Below are 18,443 nucleotides of genomic sequence, written 5' to 3'. Positions count from 1 at the left end.
CCAGTGTAATGTGTAACATAGACCAGTGTAATGTGTAACATAGACCAGTGTAATGTGTAACATAGACCAGTGTAATGTGTAACATAGACCAGTGTAATGTGTAACATAGACCAGTGTAATGTGTAACATAGACCAGTGTAATGTGTAACATAGACCAGTGTAATGTGTAACATAGACCAGTGTAATGTGTAACATAGACCAGTGTAATGTGTAACATAGACCAGTGTAATGTGTAACATAGACCAGTGTAATGTGTAACATAGACCAGTGTAATGTGTAACATAGACCAGTGTAATGTGTAACATAGACCAGTGTAATGTGTAACATAGACCAGTGTAATGTGTAACATAGACCAGTGTAATGTGTAACATAGACCAGTGTAATGTGTAACATAGACCAGTGTAATGTGTAACATAGACCAGTGTAATGTGTAACATAGACCAGTGTAATGTGTAACATAGACCAGTGTAATGTGTAACATAGACCAGTGTAATGTGTAACATAGACCAGTGTAATGTGTAACATAGACCAGTGTAATGTGTAACATAGACCAGTGTAATGTGTAACATAGACCAGTGTAATGTGTAACATAGACCAGTGTAATGTGTAACATAGACCAGTGTAATGTGTAACATAGACCAGTGTAATGTGTAACATAGACCAGTGTAATGTGTAACATAGACCAGTGTAATGTGTAACATAGACCAGTGTAATGTGTAACATAGACCAGTGTAATGTGTAACATAGACCAGTGTAATGTGTAACATAGACCAGTGTAATGTGTAACATAGACCAGTGTAATGTGTAACATAGACCAGTGTAATGTGTAACATAGACCAGTGTAATGTGTAACATAGACCAGTGTAATGTGTAACATAGACCAGTGTAATTGTAACATAGACCAGTGTAATGTGTAACATAGACCAGTGTAAGTGTTGTAAGCATAGACCAGTGTAATGTGTAACAATAGACCAGTGTAAATGTGTAACATAGACCAGTGTAAGGTGTAACATAGACCAGTGTAAGTGTGTAAACATAGACCAGTGTAATGTGTACCATAGACCAGTGTAAATGTGTAACATAGAACCAGTGTAATGTGTACATAGACCAGTGGTAATGTTGTAACATAGACCAGTGTAGATGGGTAAACATAGACCCAGTGGAATGTGTAACATAGACAAGTGTAATGTGTAACATAGACCACGTGTAATGTGTACATAGAGCCAGTGTAATGTGTACATAGGACCAGTGTAATGTAGTAACAGAGGACAGTGTAAGTGGTAACATAGACCAGTGTATTGTTAACAGAGACCATGTATTGTAAATGACGTGTTTACATCGTAGTGTACATGACGGAGGTAACATGACCAGTGTAATTGTACTAGACCATGTAACTACTGTAGTGTACATAACCAGTGTAAGTTAAATAACGTGTAATGACCAGTGTAGTTTAATGCAGTATTACATAGACAGTTAATGTATAGCGTTGTGACAAGACCGTAATGATAATTATGGTAAAAGCTGATGTAAGACATTAGTAATAAAATTAGAGGTTTTACATAAATAGTTATACATAATGAAATGACTTAATATGAATAATACAGACCGAAGTTATAAGTGTAACGGTAAAGACAGTAATGTAAACGGTATCTTCGGTAACGTGAACATTACGGAAGATTGCAAATGTAACTCTGATTCTAAGTGTAAAAACATGTAATCTTGCATGAATTTAGCATAACCAGATATCGTGGGTAAAAAGTTATTGTTGGCTAATGTTAAGACATGGTTTCATAAGCATAGATGCTTATACAAAAATTACTAGACTAGTTATGTCATTAGTCTACAAACCGGTCTGATGTTTGCTCTTTGTCCTGTCAAACCGACGTTGGAAGGAGCCACTTTAAAAATGAAGGGGCACTTTGTAGCATATACATCAATAGATACGCATGACTGATCTTTCCTAGAAGCTGGTTGAGAAGACACAAAGTAGATTATTGGTACATGAATATTCATAAAGAACAACAACTCGAGGAATGCAGAACTCGTGGTAATAATAAGGCTTCTTATTAAGTTTGGAGCAAAATCACCACAATTACGTGAACTATCGTACGAATGCAGTGTAGTCAACTGTATGAAGGGCAATAACCAATACTGATGACATAGACTGGATTATTAAACACATTGAAAACTCTGGTGTTGTCCTCAAAATGTTGGTAATTGGATGAGTTAAATCAAGGACACTTCCTTTAGGAACTCCGCTTTTCATTGATGTGTAAGATGGTGTTTCCACCTTATGAAATCACTCAACACTCCATCCCGAGAGTTTTCCATTGACTGATATACATCTACATTAAAGAAAAGACGATGATATATCGTGTCGGCTACAGTTTTTCCTTTATGAAGGATGTCTGTTTTAAAATCTATCATTCCCAAAATAAGCTGAGTTGTTCATTTTCGTTGAAAGGAGTATTGGTTTCTAAGTGAAGCACCAGATGTATCAAGATAAATGTACATGTACTAGTACCTGATCCTCGATCTATGCTACCTGGTTTCGGCGGACATCCCGATCCTTGATCTATGCTACCTGGTTTCGGCGGACATCCCGATCCTTGATCTATGTTACCTGGTTTCGGCGGACATCAGGATCCTTGATCTATGTTACCTGGTTTCGGCGGACATCAGGATCCTTGATCTATGTTACCTGGTTTCGGTGGACATCCTGATCCTCGATCTATGCTACCTGGTTTCGGCGGACATCCTGATCCTCGATCTATGCTACCTGGTTTCGGCGGACATCCCGATCCTTGATCTATGTTACCTGGTTTCGGCGGACATCAGGATCCTTGATCTATGTTACCTGGTTTCGGCGGACATCCCGATCCTTGATCTATGTTACCTGGTTTCGGCGGACATCCTGATCCTTGATCTATGTTACCTGGTTTCGGCGGACATCAGGATCCTTGATCTATGTTACCTGGTTTCGGCGGACATCCTGATCCTCGATCTATGTTACCTGGTTTCGGCGGACATCCTGATCCTTGATCTATGTTACCTGGTTTCGGCGGACATCCTGATCCTTGATCTATGTTACCTGGTTTCGGCGGACATCCTGATCCTTGATCTATGTTACCTGGTTTCGGCGGACATCAGGATCTTTGATCTATGTTACCTGGTTTTGGTGGACATCCCGATCCTTGATCTATGTTACCTGGTTTCGGCGGACATTCTGATCCTTGATCTATGTTACCTGGTTTCGGCGGACATTCTGATCCTTGATCTATGTTACCTGGTTTCGGCGGACATCCCGATCCTCGATCTATGCTACCTGGTTTCGGCGGACATCCTGATCCTTGATCTATGTTACCTGGTTTCGGCGGACATCCTGATCCTTGATCTATGTTACCTGGTTTCGGCGGACATCCTGATCCTCGATCTATGTTACCTGGTTTCGGATGACTCCTTCTGGCTATTACAAATCTCGAGCGGTTTTTCAGCGTTCCAAGGTTGATGTTTTTTCTTATTCATCCAGAATTCTGGTAGTCCCCATGGACATCATTTGGTCCTCGGGAAACAGTTCCGATCCGATTAAATAGCCATGTATTAACGAAAATCTACTAGTTTTCCGTAACCATGGTTGGCCTTCCGCTAACAACAGTACATTTGTATGTCTCGTTTGGATATAGTGGATACAGTTTACAGTATAAGACTATAGTATCTATAATAACTAATGCTCTAATGAGCTCCAGATTCCATTTTATCAACTATTCCTCTCACTAAATCCACTGTATGTCCTCTTTATCTTATCGTTTTCATTCTGTTTACGTGATCCGATTGGTTTCCACGAAAACTTAACGAGCGCCATACATGTACGTTAGTTTTCTGATGGTTAGTTGTCTGATGGTTAGTTGTCTGATGGTTAGTTTTCTGATGGTTAGTTGTCTGATGAATTGTTGTCATATAACTATATTTAACAGTGGCAATTGCCCCCCCCCCCCCCCCCCCCCCACACACACTTTTTGGCATCCAAAATCTTAAAAAGGGGGGGGAAAACACGAATTTTTATATTCATTTCGATGAATATCTGTAAATTTTCTTGAAGGCAACGATAAAAACTTAATCTTGTACATCCGGAACATTCCGACTTTTATACTAGTATATCAATCCTCAGACCTGTGTGTCGGTCGTCTGCACTAGCCTGGTAAGTCAATATTTATATCTTAATACGAAATTTTGCTTAACTTCATCACATAGTTGATGATAATTTGTGAAGTTGATTGATTTCATAATGAGAACAAGACAGAAACGCAACATGAATAAGAATGCACGGTTTTAATGTGAATAGAGTGATATAATTACCGACAGGTACGAATGAGGAAACAGTTTAGAAACCGTATAACATGAAACGGCACTGGGCATCTGTTGTCGACAAATTAGCAGCATATCGGGTTCGCTTTAGATACACATTCTATCAGATTCGAAAAGTTAAAAACCTGTCAATTATTAAGGGAAAATAATAAGTTTTTAAAGTGAATACCTATTCTAGGTAAATTTTCCCTTTTTTCGGAGGAGGAATTTTTTTTTATAACCTTAAAAATGGAAAAAAATTCGGCTCGCGCCTACGCTGCTCTCATTATCACTAAATTATACTGGACCCTCGTTTCGAAATTCCTGGGTCCGCGCCTGATCCTGAATGATTGAAAATTTGCTATATTCATTTTCCGCCGGGGCGCTTTGCCCCCCCAGAACCCCTTAAAAATGAAAAAAAAAAAATCGACTCGCGCCTACGGCGCTCGCATTATCAATAAATTATACTGGACCCCCGTTTCGAAAATCCTGGGTCCGCACCTGATCCCGAATGATTAAAAATTTGCTATATTCATTTTCCCTAGAACCCCCTTAGAAATGGAAAAAAAATCCCCTTTCGAAAATTCTGGATCCGCGCCTGGTGATTCATGTTTAATTATAAATAATATATCCTGATTTGCGTAAATAACTTATTTTGTACTACATATATTATCATGGAGCTGTTGAAATGATGATTATTGGCAAACTTTGCGGAGATGGTATACGATGTGTATAGTGCGTAAAATTTAAGGTAAAAAAAACAAAATTTGCCCCCCCCCCCCCCCCCCCCCACTTTTTGACGACTTCCTACGCCACTGTTTAATATTGTTTCAAAAGTCATATGACTATATTTAATGTTTCAAAAGTATGACCATATCTGATATTGTTTCAAAGTCATATGACTACGAGGGCTGATTGATATGTTGTGAGCCCAGTATTGAAGGATTTTAATGTTGCCGGACATATTGTATTATTTTTCAACATAATCCCCTTCAGTATCTATACACTTTTGCCAGTGGTGATTTCCTTTTTTTGGCTGTTCAGAAAGTCATCCACTGCATGTTAGGGTTAGGGTGCCTGAAATAGCTGTTTTCAGTTTTGGAAATAGAAGAAAGTCTGATGGAGCAAGATCAGGTGAATAAGGCGGATGCTCAATTAATTTAAAGCTACAATCGTGAATGGCAGCCATGACAATGACAGCCTTGTGAACAGGAGTATCGTTCTGATGGAATAACACACCTTTAGTGAGCTTTCCGCGGCACTTAAGTTTAATATTTTGCCGTAACTGCCTCAGAAGTGAAGCATAGTATGTTCCATTGATTATTTGTCCCTTTTTGGGGATAATTTATCAGCAGAATACCATCTGCATGCCAGAAAACCGAGGCCATAACCTTCCCAGCTCACGGAACAGTCTTTGGCGGAGGAGAGCCAAGTAGCTTCCATTGTTTCGATTGGCCTCTGGGGTAAAATGATGGACCCATGTTTCATCCATAGTGATTAATCTCTAAAGAAAGTTGTCAGAATCTTCCTCAAAACGGTTAAGATTAGCACGCGACAAATGTGCGCCTGGTGTGCTTCTGATCAACTGTCAGAAGTCTTGGTACCCATCGGGCCGAATGGAATGTACTCTTTCCTGTGAAATGCCAACTCTACTGGTTATATCTTTTTGTGACTCGTCTGTTAGTCATTACAAGGTCATGAACTTTATGGACCATTTCTGGGGTTGCAACAATGGCAGGCCTTTCAGGATAGGGGTCATCATCAAGGCTCTGTCGGCCGCGCTTAAATTCCGCCACCCACCCTTTCACCGTATCACATGAAGGTGCATCTTTTAATTCCTAGTGTTGCTACTATACCATTATGGCTATCATTGAGTGCCTCCTTTGATACTAGGCTCACAACATATCAATTATCCCTCGTACGTCGTATATATAATTTCGTTTCAAAAGTCATATGACTACATGTATATCTAATATTGTTTCAAAAGTCATAGGACTATATATAATTTCGTTTCAAAAGTCATATGATTATATCTTATTCAATTCAGAAATAAATATAACCTCATCAGGATTGAATATAAATTATTACGCACAACTATTTTATGGAATACATTGATCAAATTACATAACTGGTGCAACGTACATACAAACGTGCTAACTTTTTACGGGAAATCAACACCCGAAACCATACAATATAGATGTAATATTTTGCGTCAAGATCTAAAATACTGTCATATTCAAATTGTCCATATTTGTATTAACTTTGTCTAGTTTCGATTCTAATCTTAATATTAAACACCGTCGTTCATTTAACCACAGTCGTGTGCTATTGCATTTGAAAATTTAGAACTCGTTGGTTTGACAGAGCGCCGTTTGTTGTCGGAACAATTTTGGTGTCTGACATTGACAAGTGGTGCTATTTGTTGCCAGTAAAGTCTTGGTGCCTCACAATAACGACAAGTGGCGGTGTTTAATTTGTTGTCAGTGAAATCTTGGTACCTTACATTGATAACAAGTGGCGCTATTTGGTGTCTTGGTACCTCAAACTGACGACAAGTGGCGCTGTTTGGTGTCTTGGTACCTCACATTGACGACAAGTGGCACTGTTTGGTGTCTTGGTACCTCACATTGACGACAAGTGGCACTGTTTGGTGTCTTGGTACCTCACATTGACGACAAGTGGTGCTGTTTGGTGTCTTGGTACCTCACATTGACGACAAGTGGCACTGTTTGGTGTCTTGATACCTCACATTGACGACAAGTGGCACTGTTTGGTGTCTTGGTACCTCACATTGACGACAAGTGGCACTGTTTGGTGTCTTGGTACCTCACATTGACGACAAGTGGCACTGTTTGGTGTCTTGGTACCTCACATTGACGACAAGTGGCACTGTTTGGTGTCTTGGTACCTCACACTGACGACAAGTGGTGCTGTTTGGTGTCTTGATACCTCACATTGACGACAAGTGGCACTGTTTGGTGTCTTGGTACCTCACATTGACGACAAGTGGCACTGTTTGGTGTCTTGGTACCTCACACTGACGACAAGTGGTGCTGTTTGGTGTCTTGGTACCTCACATTGATGACAAGTGGCGCTGTTTGGTGTCTTGTTACCTCACTTTGACGACAAGTGGCACTGGTTGGTGTCTTGATACCTCACATTGACGACAAGTGGCGCTGTTTGGTGTTTTGGTACCTCACTTTGACGACAAGTGGCACTGTTTGGTGTCTTGGTACCTCACATTGACGACAAGTGGCGCTGTTTGGTGTCTCGGTACGTCACATTGACGACAATCGGCGCTGTTTGGTGTCCTGGTACCTCACTTTGACGACAAGTGGCGCTGTTTGGTGTCCTGGTACCTCACATTGACGACAAGTGGCGCTGTTTGGTGTCTCGGTACGTCACATTGACGACAAGTGGCGCTGTTTGGTGTCTCGGTACGTCACATTGACGACAAGTGGCGCTGTTTGGTGTCCTGGTACCTCACTTTGACGACAAGTGGCGCTGTTTGGTGTCCTGGTACCTCACATTGACGACAAGTGGCGCTGTTTGGTGTCTTGGTACCTCACATTGACGACAAGTGGCGCTGTTTGGTGTCTTGGTACCTCACATTGACGACAAGTGGCGCTGTTTGGTGTCCTGGTATCTCACACTGACGACAAGTGGCGCTGTTTGTGTATGGAAAACAGAAACATTACCTATCACATAAAAGGTTCTTGGCAAGAACAGTTAAACTGACCACTACATTAGGATGTTACAAATAGTGTTAAGTTTAATTTGACTGACCACACTGGTAACATTTCTTTGTCAGTGAAAAGTTGGACTATAATCGATTAACCACTCAAGTTCTGTGTCCCCTAGCAGTGTCGAGTTCGATCAGTATGAAATGACCACTCTGGGAAGGTATCATTAGCAGAGTGCAGTGCAAAATGGTCGTCTTAATGTTCCTGATGAGTCGTAATTTTGAAATACAACGTATTGTTTTCTTTAAACGTAGTGTAGAGTTATCTATTTCAACAAATTGGCCGCCATTTTCTGGCGTATGCTTTGCTGATTAAACATTGTTCGATTGTGATCGTGTGTGATACATGTATATATGTAGGTGTATTACGACAGTCGAACAATACCGAAATCAATTAGTATCCTTAACGACTGCGAGGGTAGACTGACGACCCTCATTACAGTTAGTAGTAAAACTTGTTTGTATCGCTGTTTTGTAAATTACGACAGTAACATGTATTCATACTGTCCAATTTATTTTAGTCGAAATGTCAAACAATAATATCCTTATAGCTTTGTCATCTGAAATACCTATATACAATATGTAACAACGAGTTATACAGGATGGACTCGATATATTAAAAAGAACAAATGTCATAGAACTGAGTCACGTGGTTTTATTATTTACATCACAGTAGCCGTCACAGACCTGACGTATGTTTGTATTATGTACATCATGTGTCATGTTTAACACACTAATCCGGGTAAATATTACGTAGTTACTGAATTAACCATTCACTCTACCGCAGCACACTTTAATATTGATACAATAAGTCATTGTAATCTTAATTGCAATACCTACCAACGGCACCGTACAATTCTTAACTGAAAATTAAAAAAAAATCTCTTCCATATGGCATGATGAAATATCTCATTTCAAAACTTTCCGAACGGCATGGTACAACCTCATTGTGAATTTTAACTGCAAAAACATCCATTGATATGGTATATTGTTTCATTGTAAATCATAATACCCAACTTTCCGAACGGCATTGTACAATCCTCCATTGTAAGTCTTTGACGGCATGGTATAGTTTCTCACCGTAAATCTTCATACTTTAACTACAATGTACACATTCTTCCGATTGAAGCCAACTTGTCATTATAAATCTTTCTCAAAATGCATAGAAAATACCATAAAGCGCCACGACGTCCATGACGTCTGAATAACAAATGTTTAAATATCAGATAAGTTAAACAAATGACATTACCTTGTAATTATGACATATAAACAAAATAACGAAATGACACATTACTTCCATCGTTTAAACATAACAAAACTTCCCAGAATGTACCATTCTAAATACATTACAGCCACGTACAGCAGGCAAGAGAGCATGAGAGAGTGAAAAAACAACACGATGACAAAGTAGGCGAGGTTAAAAGGGGATCAGACACTTAATGGTTTGATAAACTCGTAAATAACAGTATAATCATATAGAAAATTCGTAAAAACTGACAAAAACATGAATAATTCAAACGCATACTTCAACAACTCGTCTACAAATAAAACGTATTTCATAAAATAAAAATAAATCCGATGCTGTTTTTATAATGAAAACAAGAACTGTTAATGTTTTGTGTCCATATGCTATGGTGAAAACGTAATATGAGAAAATAAAATAAAATGTATAACTTTTTATTTAACAAGCTATACATATCAACAAGTGGACTAAACGTGGGGGACTTAATATATCTACAACGAGGGGAACTAAACATATCTACCGTACAACGAGGGGAACTAAACATATCTACCGTACAACGAGGGGAACTAAACATATCTACCGTACAACGAGGGGAACTAAACATATCTACCGTACAACGAGGGGAACTAAACATATCTACCGTACAACGAGGGGAACTAAACATATCTACCGTACAACGAGGGGAACTAAACATATCTACCGTACAACGAGGGGAACTAAACATATCTACCGTACAACGAGGGGAACTAAACATATCTACCGTACAACGAGGGGAACTAAACATATCTACTGTACAACGAGGGGAACTAAACATATCTTCTGTACAACGAGGGGAACTACAGAGTCTTTGTGTTATTTTTATTTATTTTTGATGCATTAATTACAAAATATATCATCTGAAATAAATGTATAAAATTAACCTTGGATTGTAATTTTGTGATCAAAAAGTTATTAATAGTTATTGTTTAATGTTTATTTTGCTACTATGAACCAAACAGGAGCTGCTGTTTTAATCCAGCACGATAGATTATCGGGTCAGCAAACAGTGAATAATCCAAATACATATGGTATATAGTGATGTAATTCCAGTAAATGGTTATAAATGTACGTGAACCATACTGCTGATCCTTCTAACACCCGATAGCTGTCACGATCTACTCAACTCCATTCACGTACCTCCGACAGACCAGTAAAACATAATTAAAAGCATTTGGCCTGGCCTTTTTAAAAATACTTGGCCTGACTTTAAAAAAATAGCATCAAAGAAACTGAGACATGAACGATATTCGAGAGTTTTGAGGGCTACATCGATTTTATACGAGGGGATTGTAAAGATTGTAAATATATAGAATGAATACTCCATCTAGCTGTTTAGTATCCACGCTATAACATAATTAACTTAGCTGTTTAGTATCCTCGCTATAACATAGTTACGTTAGCTGTTTAGTATCCTCGCTATAACATAGTTGATATACAAAAAAATGTAGCTGTTTACTATATAATACTTAATTTAGCCGTTAGTATCCTCGCTATAACATAGTTCAGTTATCTGTTTAGTATCCACGCTATTACATAATTAACTTAGCTGTTTAGTATCCTCGCTATAACATAGTTACGTTAGCTGTTTAGTATCCACGCTATAACATAGTTACGTTATCTGTTTAGTATCCTCGCTATAACACAGTTACGTTAGCTGTTTAGTATCCACACTTTAACATAGTTACGTTAGCTGTTAAGTATCCACGCTATAACATAGTTACGTTAGCTGTTTAGTATCCTCGCTACAACATAGTTCAGTTATCTGTTTGGTATCCTCGCTACAACATAGTTACGTTAGCTGTTTAGTATCCACGCTTTAACATAGTTACGTTAGCTGTTTAGTATCCTCGCTATAACATAGTTATGTTAGCTGTTTAGTATCCACGCTATAACATAATTAACTTAGCTGTTTAGTATCCACGCTATAACATAGTTACGTTAGCTGTTTAGTATCCTCGCTATAACACAGTTACGTTAGCTGTTTAGTATCCTCGCTATAACATAGTTAAGTTATCTGTTTAGTATCAACGCTTTAACATAGTTACGTTAGCTGTTTAGTATCCACGCTATAACATAATTAACCTAGCTGTTTAGTATCCACGCTATAACATAGTTACGTTAGCTTTTTAGTATCCTCACTATAACACAGTTACGTTAGCTGTTTAGTATCCTCGCTATAACATAGTTAAGTTATCTGTTTAGTATCAACGCTTTAACATAGTTACGTTAGCTGTTTAGTTTCCACGCTATAACATAATTAACTTAGCTGTTTAGTATCCTCGCTATAACATAGTTACGTTAGCTGTTTACTATAGAATACTTAATTTAGCCGTTAGTATCCACGCTATAACATAGTTGGTTTAGCTGTTTAGTATCCATGCTATTGCAAACTGTAAATGGTTTAGCTGTTTAATATCCACGCTATAACATAGTTCATTTAGCTGTTAACAGATGATTTAGCTGTTTAGTATCCACGCCATTACATGTAGTTGGTTAAGCTGTTTAGTCTTCATGTTATTACATAGTGAGTTTAGCTGTCTAGTACCCATGCTATAACATAGTTGTTAAGTAAACTGCTGAATCATGCATTATACAACGTTCTGTATATGTCGTTGAGAATTATATGTGGCCATAACTTCCTTAAATCAAACGAAAATCCGTATTGTCGATATGAAACCAATGGCCATGCTATCTACAAGGTATCACTGAGTAATTCGTAGGTTAATGTCACGGTTCGATATGCACAGTGTCCAATCGTCACATCGGGGTTTGTAAATTGTAGACATGGGAGTGTTCAACTTGAAGCGGACAAAAACACGAGGTCGGGTAAGGAAAAGAGTTCGTGGCGCTCCAAATGCTTTTCATGTAGCTCACGGATAACAGCGATATTTTAGGGTTCTATACGCCTATATTCAGAATGCTCGACAAAGACTGACCAGTCAGGGCAAATTTCTCCTTTGAATCTCGAATCCCCCCTATTACAAAGCAATGTGTCCCCGTAACCTAAAGCTATCTCGACTCTAGTATAAATAAAACTTGAGGTTATGTATTGTGATCGCTGTGGCTGTAGATTGTTAGGATTATTTATGTTTGACAGTTCATGTGGATACACAGTGGTCTTCAAAACACAAAGATTGTAATATTTTATCAGCTACAAATTAAGAAGTTCGTTCTTTACCCATATAAAGGGGCCGCGGTGGCCGAGTGGTTAAGGTGTCCCGACACTTTAACACTAGCCCTCCACCACTGGGTTGCGAGTTCGAAACCTACGTGGGGCAATTGCCAGGTACTGACCGTAGGCCGGTGGTTTTTCTCCGGGTACTCCGGCTTTCCTCCACCTCCAAAACCTAGCACGTCCTTAAATGACCCTGGCTGTTAATAGGACGTTAAACAAAACAAACAAACAAACTTTACCCGTTACTTACAATAATTACATATTGAAGATATGGAGACTTGGTATCGGCGGTATCCGGTATTGTGAACAATGCTTTATCTGTCAACCATACCATACAAACAAATAAATAAACAAAAGAAAACAATTGTTTTAATGATATTAAACGAAAATACTGAAAGGCTCATTTTTAGAAACCCCATTACTCAGTTATAGATACGTCTGTGTCACATGAAATGTCAAACTTAAACGATGCTAATTCTGCAATTCTACAGCCACAGCGATAGATGTTTTCTTTATACAAAAAGCGACCTGCACACCATCATATTATAAGGCCATTTGTTTTGTATTGGAGAATAACAAGTTTAAAAAATGAAAATGTGCCCTGACTGGTCAATCTTTGTCGATACTTATCAAATAACCAATCGCTGTGGTCCGCTATATAAACAATACAAAAGATGGTAGTTGGAGCGCCACGCAATCTTTTCCTTGCCTGTCCTCGTTTGGCCCCGTCAAATAGTACACCCGTGTCTACAATTCAGAAATCCGTATGTCGCGATTGGACAAGGTGATTTAGCGAAAAGGTAACTGGTGCTGTAGTTTTATAGGCACCTGCAGAACATATTGAAAATGACGGGTAGTTTCTTTACAGGATTAAACTGTCCGAGAAGAGCATGGCGGGATGGTGTAATAAAGTATTAACAACGAAAATACACACAGTATCAATGAAAGAGTGACAAATCAGAAATATAGAAAAAAACAAGTGTTTACAAATAATTGGAATGAATTTACACGCATGCGTGTCAATAATCTACACTGGAGAGCTGGTCCGACATCATTTCGTGGCCATGTCTTTAATCGTCATTGACGGATCATAATACAAAAGAAAGAAATATGTTAGTATAGTTCATCTATAGATACTTTGTGAGGCTCCACATAGTCAGCATGCGTGTTCAGAGAAAAAAAATCACATTAATCCAGACCGCAGGTAAATTACGTTATTCCGGAGTAATGAGACAACATTAAATTAAGGGAAAAGTTAATATAGACTACAAGGAAATTAAGTTTGTGTGGACTAATCGAAAATCACATAAATCAAAACTACAGGGATATTATGCTAATCCGGACTAAAGGGAAACTATGTTAATCCAGGGTAAACGAAAACCGCAGTCCAGTCTACAGAACATTTTCGTTATTCCGGAGTAAAGAGAACCCACGTTATACAGACTAGAGGTAATTCACTTTAATCCGATTAAAGGAATTCAACGTAAATCAAAGCTACAAGGAATGATATTAGTCCGGATTAAAGAGAAAACACGTTAATCCAGACTAAGGAGAAATGACCTTAACCCGGCCTAATAAATGTAAGTCTGATCATGGAAAACCCTACCTTATATAAACTACACGGAATCCGTTTTAGTCCGAACAACTGAGAAACCTCGATAGCCTATTTCTTATAGAATATTCGATATTCCGGATCGAACAGAAATCTCCATAATTTTGGAGTTTACAATACGGAAACATAATGAACCCAGACAGACAGAAATCTTTAGTTTTCGATACAGAACAGAGGTCATTTCTTCAGAGATGTGTCGCGATGATAGACTAAAATAATGCGTAAGTCTCTGTTACAATGATACTATGCGGTAATATACAGACGATAAAACCTCGTTTGTCCGGAAATCAGAAGCTCCTGGCATGATACACATTCAAATTGATATCCGGACGCTGTAGCTAGTCGATACATTGATTCGTAATTCTGTTGGAAATGAAATGTCCGAACAAACGGAATTCATTGGGTATAGGCGTGCAGAAAAGGATGTGTTTATTATACAAGTGCACACATAGAGAAAAAAATGTGAAAAGATTTTTTTAAATATTGTAATAGCGAATAATACTTTTTATAAGAAAATCAACACGCCATTTCCTTACAGGAACAGAAGGCAAAGAGTCCATATATATCCTACCTACGTACAGATCAGACGTACCTGTTAGCCATGTCATTCTTACTAACACTGACCAGTAAAACAAAATGTGGCCAGTCCAAATCTACCAAGATACGATCTCACGAGCCACGCCTTACAGACGTACCACATCCATCCAAATCTGCGTGAGCTTTTTATAATAGCGATCCAGTCGAGAGTTAGTCCAGATATGTCTTACAGGGTCTGGTCACGTGAACTGGAGATACCGATGTCTTCTTACACGGTTTGAAGTGACCGCTCTCACGTGTACTTTCCTCCACTGCACGAGATACATGTAGTATCATCACGTGACTTGGTAGAGTTACGAGACGTAATAGCACCGCGAGATTTGGCAGGCACTACGAGACCTCACAGTCGTTTTTATTCCTAGACGACCTTTTTACTTTTGGCTTACTTCCCCTTCTGATCAGACTTCGACTCCGGAAAAATTTCTTCTCCTCAGGTGGTGTTTTTGGCTCAGCTTCTTGGTCAGATTGTTCCAGTGAATGAGAACTCAGTCGCCTGGTTAGTAGACTTAACTTTTCCGGTAGTTTCGAACGTGGAACTTTGAGTTGTTCAAATAGAATTTTAAATATATCTGTTATACATTCGTCGTCTTTTGCAGAAACCTCTACGAAGGCGCCCCCTAGGTTGTCATTGTAAGCCCAGTTTAACGCGTCGAACTTTTCCACCTGCCTATTGTTTTCCATATCAATACAGTTAGCTACAATAGCACATGGAATCTCCTGATAATTCTCACGTACTTCTTTGATATTTTCCCATAATTGTTTAACCTCAATAAATGTCGCTTCATTAGTTAAAGAGTAAACTAAAACAAACGCATGTGCATTAGCAATTGATAATCTGCGCATGGCCGGGAAAGCAATATTTCCGGCGGTGTCGAGGAAGTCCACTTTTAAATGGTTTCCCTGTACGTCATACTCCCTACTGTATAAGTCTTCCACTGTTTCTTTATATTCACTGGAGAATGTTCCGTGTAGAAAACGTTTCAAAATGGAACTTTTACCAACTCTTCCGGCTCCCAGAAACACAATCCGATTTCTTTGATCCATATCCGCCATGCCCTTTCACTAATTCGATATAACCCCTTTTTACAAGCACAATTATCTCGAATACTCGGATTTGAATTCACAACTGTAATTCCGTTATTCCATCACAGTACAAATTAAAAATCTCTTTAAGTTCCAAGATAGCAATATTAACGTTGCTTCATAACGATCTTCCTCCAACTGTAAAACTTGAAGCTATTGATCACTGAGGCAGACTGTGAGTGTAATAACTGTAGCGGAGTGGGCGTGGCTCTCCTCACACCTGTTTCAATCTGTGTGTCATGGTATTATTCACACCTGGAAAAAAAAGGAACAGCGGGTTACGTTAAATGTATTGAAGGTAAAAATAGATACGTTGCGGATAGGTTTGATTAATAACAGTCAGTCGACAGGTGCACAATACATTGATATGTCAAACTCACGGAGCTGGCCATTTTGAATAATGTCAAACTGATTGAGTTTTCATCTGTAGATAGAGGGCTCTAAAATCGATAACAGCAACATGACAGGCATAAAAGATGTTATGTATCAGAATTATGATCATATTTTGGTTCAAATGAATATTTCACGTGATATCTGTATTCAGTTATTGCACACCGAAACTAATTATATATTAAAGCAGGATTAGTCAGATTTCATTGATTTAAAGGTACAGTAGGTTACAAATGATAACAATAACACATGTACACACTCTACACTCCGATTAAACCTGATACATATCCTACAATCTAAAACTGGTACACACGCTATAGACCGGATTTAACCTGTTACACACGCTATAGACCGGATTTAACCTGTTACACACGCTATAGACCGGAATAAAACTGGTACACACGCTATAGACCGGATTTAACCTGTTACACACGCTATAGTCCGGACTAAACTTGTTACACACGCTATAGACCGGATTTAACCTGTTCATCACACTATAGCCTGGACTAAACATGTTACACACGCTAAAATCCCGACCACACCTGGAACATAGGACAGATAATCCTGACAAAATGTGTCAAATACGCTTGATAATCCGGACTAAACATGTAGCACACGCTATAATCCGGACTTAATTTGTTATAGACGCTATAGTCCGGACTAAATATGTTACTCGCTTTATTGTCCGGACTAAACCTGTTACACACGCTATAGTCCGGAATAAACCTGTTACACGCGCTATAGTCCGGAATAAACCTGTTACACACGCTATAGTCCGAACTAAACCTGTTACACACGCTATGGTTCGGACTAAACCTGTTACACACGCTATAATCCGGAATAAACATGTTACACACGCTATAGTCCGGAATAAACCTGTTACACAGGATATAGTCCGGAATAAACCTGTTACACACGCTATAGTCCGGAATAAACCTGTTACACACGCTATAATCCGGACTAACCTGTTATATACGCTATAATCCGGACTAAACCTGTTACACACGCTATAGTCCGAACTAAACCTGTTACACACGCTATAGTTCGGACTTAACCTGTTACACACGCTATAATCCGGACTAAACCTGTTACACACGCTATAGTTCGGACTAAACATGTTACACACGCTATAATCCGGAATAAACCTGTTACACACGCTATAGTTCGGACTTAACCTGTTACACACGCTATAATCCGGACTAAACCTGTTACACACGCTATTACCCGGACTAAACCTGTTACACAGGACATAGTCTGGACTAAACCTGTTACATACAATGTACACTATAGCCCGGACTAAACCTGTTACACACGCTATAGTCCGAACTAAACCTGTTACACACGCTATGGTTCGGACTAAACCTGTTACACACGCTATAGTCCGGACTAAACCTGTTACACACGCTATAATCCGGAATGAACCTGTTACACACGCTATAGTCCGGACTAAACCTGTTACACACGCTATAGTCCGGACTAAACCTGTTACACACGCTATAATCCGGACTACATATATTACACACGCTATAATCCGGACTAAACCTGTTACACACGCTATAGTCCGGACTAAACCTGTTACACACGCTATAGTCCGAACTAAACCTGTTACACACGCTATGGTTCGGACTAAACCTGTTACACACGCTATAATCCGGAATAAACATGTTACACACGCTATAGTCCGGAATAAACCTGTTACACAGGATATAGTCCGGAATAAACCTGTTACACACGCTATAGTCCGGAATAAACCTGTTACACACGCTATAATCCGGACTAAACCTGTTATATACGCTATAATCCGGACTAAACCTGTTACACACGCTATAGTCCGAACTAAACCTGTTACACACGCTATGGTTCGGACTAAACCTGTTACACACGCTATAGTTCGGACTAAACATGTTACACACGCTATAATCCGGAATAAACCTGTTACACACGCTATAGTTCGGACTTAACCTGTTACACACGCTATAATCCGGACTAAACCTGTTACACACGCTATAGTTCGGACTAAACATGTTACACACGCTATAATCCGGAATAAACCTGTTACACACGCTATAGTTCGGACTAAACCTGTTACACACGCTATTACCCGGACTAAACCTGTTACACAGGACATAGTCTGGACTAAACCTGTTACATACAATGTACACTATAGCCCGGACTAAACCTGTTACACACGCTATAGTCCGAACTAAACCTGTTACAC

General features: G+C 39.0%; 1 protein-coding gene across 1 annotated transcript in view; it reads right to left on the bottom strand.

Moving 5' to 3' along the window:
* Positions 1–13,479: 13,479 nt before the first annotated feature.
* Positions 13,480–18,443, bottom strand: part of LOC117329793 (ras-related protein Rap-2c-like) — a 97,915-nt gene continuing 92,951 nt past the window's right edge. Inside the window, exon 3 of the mRNA XM_033887945.1 lies at positions 13,480–16,090. Within this exon, the coding sequence (XP_033743836.1) occupies positions 15,083–15,805 (723 nt within the window). The 5' untranslated portion in view covers positions 15,806–16,090 and the 3' untranslated portion in view covers positions 13,480–15,082. The remainder of the gene's footprint in view (positions 16,091–18,443) is intronic.

This window comes from Pecten maximus, chromosome 1 (assembly GCF_902652985.1).
Source record: "Pecten maximus chromosome 1, xPecMax1.1, whole genome shotgun sequence".
In the NCBI taxonomy this organism is placed as follows: Eukaryota; Metazoa; Mollusca; class Bivalvia; order Pectinida; family Pectinidae; genus Pecten; species Pecten maximus.
The sequence above is the reverse complement of the archived record's forward strand: the minus strand, read 5'-3'. Positions and strand labels throughout refer to the sequence as shown.